Source organism: Euphorbia lathyris, chromosome 2 (assembly GCF_963576675.1).
Source record: "Euphorbia lathyris chromosome 2, ddEupLath1.1, whole genome shotgun sequence".
In the NCBI taxonomy this organism is placed as follows: domain Eukaryota; kingdom Viridiplantae; phylum Streptophyta; class Magnoliopsida; order Malpighiales; family Euphorbiaceae; genus Euphorbia; species Euphorbia lathyris.
The window spans coordinates 87,133,638-87,136,869 of record NC_088911.1 but is presented as its reverse complement, the minus strand read 5'-3'; the positions used below and the strand labels follow the sequence as shown (position 1 = coordinate 87,136,869).

The 3,232-nt window shown below is 36.0% G+C and overlaps 1 protein-coding gene across 2 annotated transcripts; it reads right to left on the bottom strand.

The window, feature by feature from the left end:
• Positions 1–480: 480 nt before the first annotated feature.
• LOC136218843 (protein RICE SALT SENSITIVE 3) lies at positions 481–2,837 on the bottom strand. Of its 2 annotated transcripts, XM_066005976.1 has the most exons (7): positions 2,339–2,837; positions 2,188–2,238; positions 1,868–1,996; positions 1,662–1,767; positions 1,530–1,571; positions 1,384–1,440; positions 481–1,294 (listed from the first exon to the last, which is right to left on the bottom strand). In XM_066005976.1, exons 1-7 carry the CDS (start codon positions 2,470–2,472, stop codon positions 602–604), a joined length of 1,212 nt encoding a protein of 403 aa, XP_065862048.1. In that variant the 5' UTR covers positions 2,473–2,837; the 3' UTR covers positions 481–601. The 2 variants fall into 2 exon arrangements, with proteins under 2 accessions (XP_065862048.1, XP_065862049.1); XM_066005977.1 differs by lacking the exons at positions 2,188–2,238; positions 2,339–2,837 and having other exon boundaries at positions 1,857–1,984.
• Positions 2,838–3,232: the final 395 nt, after the last annotated feature.

Sequence of the window (3,232 nt, the reverse complement as noted above, 5' to 3'; positions counted from 1 at the left end):
TTTCGTTGGCAAGGCAAGATGCCTCCGATCCCCTAATGAACTTAAGTGAAACACTTAAACAAAATACAACATTCCTTCCTTGCAAACAAGGATATGCAATATAAAATTTGATGTTTCCTCTAAAACTCTACTCCACCTTCCTTTGATTTCTTTCCCCCTTCAATCCAAAGTACATATAGATTATGGAATCATTAAAATTACAATTAAACAAAAAGATAGTAATAGTTTAATAGCATAATTAATAACTTTAAGTTGTGTTTGTAGTAGTAGAATCAGCTATAAGATGTTGAATTAGAACCAAGTATATTATACATCCTGAATCTGAATGTGAATGTGAATGGTTGAACAACTATCCTGCTTTCTGATGCAACTACTCTTAAAACATCCATCATCTCCTACCCATTAAATCCATTTCAAACAAAACTTTTAAGTTAGGATCAACTACAACTCCAGTCCAGTCAAGTCATTTAACAAACAAAATTAACACAACTAGCTACTTAACCAAATTCAAAAACAAACACAACAACATAACAAATTAAAACACAAAAAAAGTTCAGAAAAAGCTTTTCCTACATACAACTTTACTCCCTCTAAACACCTTTCACTCCAGGAAAGTCTCCATCACATCCGAATACATCCCTGCAGCTTCTGAATTCCTGTACTCCACAGCTTGTTGCTGATGGTGATCCATCGAGTTCGAAGAAGACGACGTCGCCATTCTTGCAGGCAAAGTGAAGCTTCTTTTGTACTTGTTTTCCATTTTCCTTGCACTATCCGGATGGCTGTCCAAGCTCAAGAACTCATTCGGATTCGTTGAAGCATCTGGATTTGAGTTCTGATTATCAGATTTGTTCCCTAAGCTCTCAGGGTTAAACAAAAGTTTGGCATCATCAGAACGTCCGGTTAATGCATTGAAAAAAGACAAACCATTAGGCCATTTAATGTCATTTTCATGCTCTCCTATCATTTCTTCCATTCGAGTTTCTGCAGAATGTGGAAGGATGAACATATGAGGTTCATCTTTGGCTTGTGGAAATCCAAGTCTACCACCAGCAGGGTTTTGAAAATTGGGCGAAGAAAGCATAGAAACCCCAGATGGAAGTGGCCTCTGACCCCAATTGAAAAGGGGAGGAGGCGGCCGAGTCGGCATAGCAGATTGTTTAGTAGGAATAGAAGAGGAAGAAGATGAGTTTCTAGTTGAAGAAAAGAGCTGAGAAAGGTAAAAACCAGATTGATAGCCTAATGATTCAAAAGTATGCCTCATTCTTAGCACAAAATGAAGGTCTTCAGGTATCTGAGAATCAAATGTATGCCTCAGGTAACATTTCTATTACATCTATTAGCAAAGAAATAGTACAAAAGATAAAAACTTTTAAAACTCACGATCTTGCAGGAACCCAACTGTAGAAGTCCATGGCCAGCTTGTATAACAGCAATGGTCTAGTACACATAAAAAGAGAAACCTAATTAGAAGAAGAAAGGGGAAAAAAGTTCCTAAAAAACACAAGACAACATTAACAAGACTTTACCTGAATGCCAGACTCAAATTGATCAGTCCACTCTGGAGGAAGCTGCAATTATTAGCAACAAATTTGGAAACTTTAGCAATAATAGAAGAAGTTGAGAATTAATTAGATTTGGAAGTTAAGTTTCCTCCTTACAGCATCAAAAGAACTCTGCCAGTAATTGGAGATATTTGGTTCACATTCTGAAGGTTCTTTAAAAACCCATTTATGACACTTATCTGATGCAACTTTCCCCATTAACCTGATTCAACACCAAATTCATTTAAGTAAAACAAAAAAGATTAAACCTTGTTAAACAGAAATTAAAAGTAATTAAACAAAAACACCTACCCAGTACCCACCCTTCTCCATAATTATATAACTGGATAGACATTTTGCTGAATGATTTCCTCACAGGATCTTCTCCGTCCATTTCTTCCAGACAATCTCCTACTCTTCCTCGGCAAAACCCATCTTCCCACATCAACATCCTTCACAATATTATGAAAATCAACATCAAAATCACAAATTACCCATTACCCATTTCTCATTACTCTTCCTACTATTAGATTATATACATTAATTAAACTTTATTTGACCCTCTGCAGCAGAGAAAGAGCAAAAAAAGCCCATTTTGGTAAGTTTAGACAGAAGACAGAAAAAACAAAATAGAGAAACTCACAAACTTCCATTATCATCGCCAACCTTGCAACCATTACCACCTCTGATTCGGCTGCAGAGAAAAATGGAAGGAAACAAAATTAAGAAAGGAAAAGAGTGATAGAGAAAGATTGAGAAAGAAAGAAAGAAAGAAAGAAAGAAAGAAAGAGTACGGTCGAGGACGGATAGTCCAGAAAACAGAGTAAGTCCAGTCTGTGTTGAGACAGACGCTTCTGAGGGCCTCATGAAGGGCCATCATCCCAACAGCTTCTTTGCTTCTATCTGCTCCTGCTGCTGAGCCCACCATCTCTCTCTCTCTCTCTCTCTCTCTCTAAATCTAAAAGTGTTTCCTCACACTATCTCTAGTAGTATATATCATCAGTATATGCTCTGTTTGTTTCTATTTCCTGTGTTAAAAAAGAATAAAGAAAAAAAGGCCCTTCTCTCTGAAAAGCTCACAACTTTGAAGCAAAAAAACACTGCCACCGCCTCCAACTCTAACCCAGTTGGGTTTTGCAGCTAGATTAAAGTTAATCTCATCTTAATTATAATTATAATTTAATTATTCCCAAGTTAAGTAAACTGATTTTATCTTTATAGAAAGGTTATCTCAATCTACTATTTATTTAGTTTGTCCATAAGTGAAAACAGGAGGAGGAGGATTAAAAAAAGAGGAATTATACAACAACGGGTTGTCTTTGTTTGATGGTTTCTTCTTTCTCTACTACTACTACTACTACCAAGTGTTGCAATCCAAGCATGTAAGAAAGAAGGTGGGGACAAACTTTTCTTTTAGCTTTGTCTTATGTTTTCATTTGGCTTTAAGCACTATATTACCCCTTCACTCTTTTTAAATATTGGTATTTGCTAGCTACTCAAACATTTCCTAATATTTATCTACAATCTTCTTCTTTGTTTCATAACATATTGATGTGGTCCTTCTTCGTCAGTTGTCCGGTTAACCTATTCCGACTAACTCAGTTTGAGAAAAGACTTCGGATAAATACAATAGTAAATCAAAACTAAGATGTAAGTTAATGAATAAATGGAGTGGTGTACATTGAGTC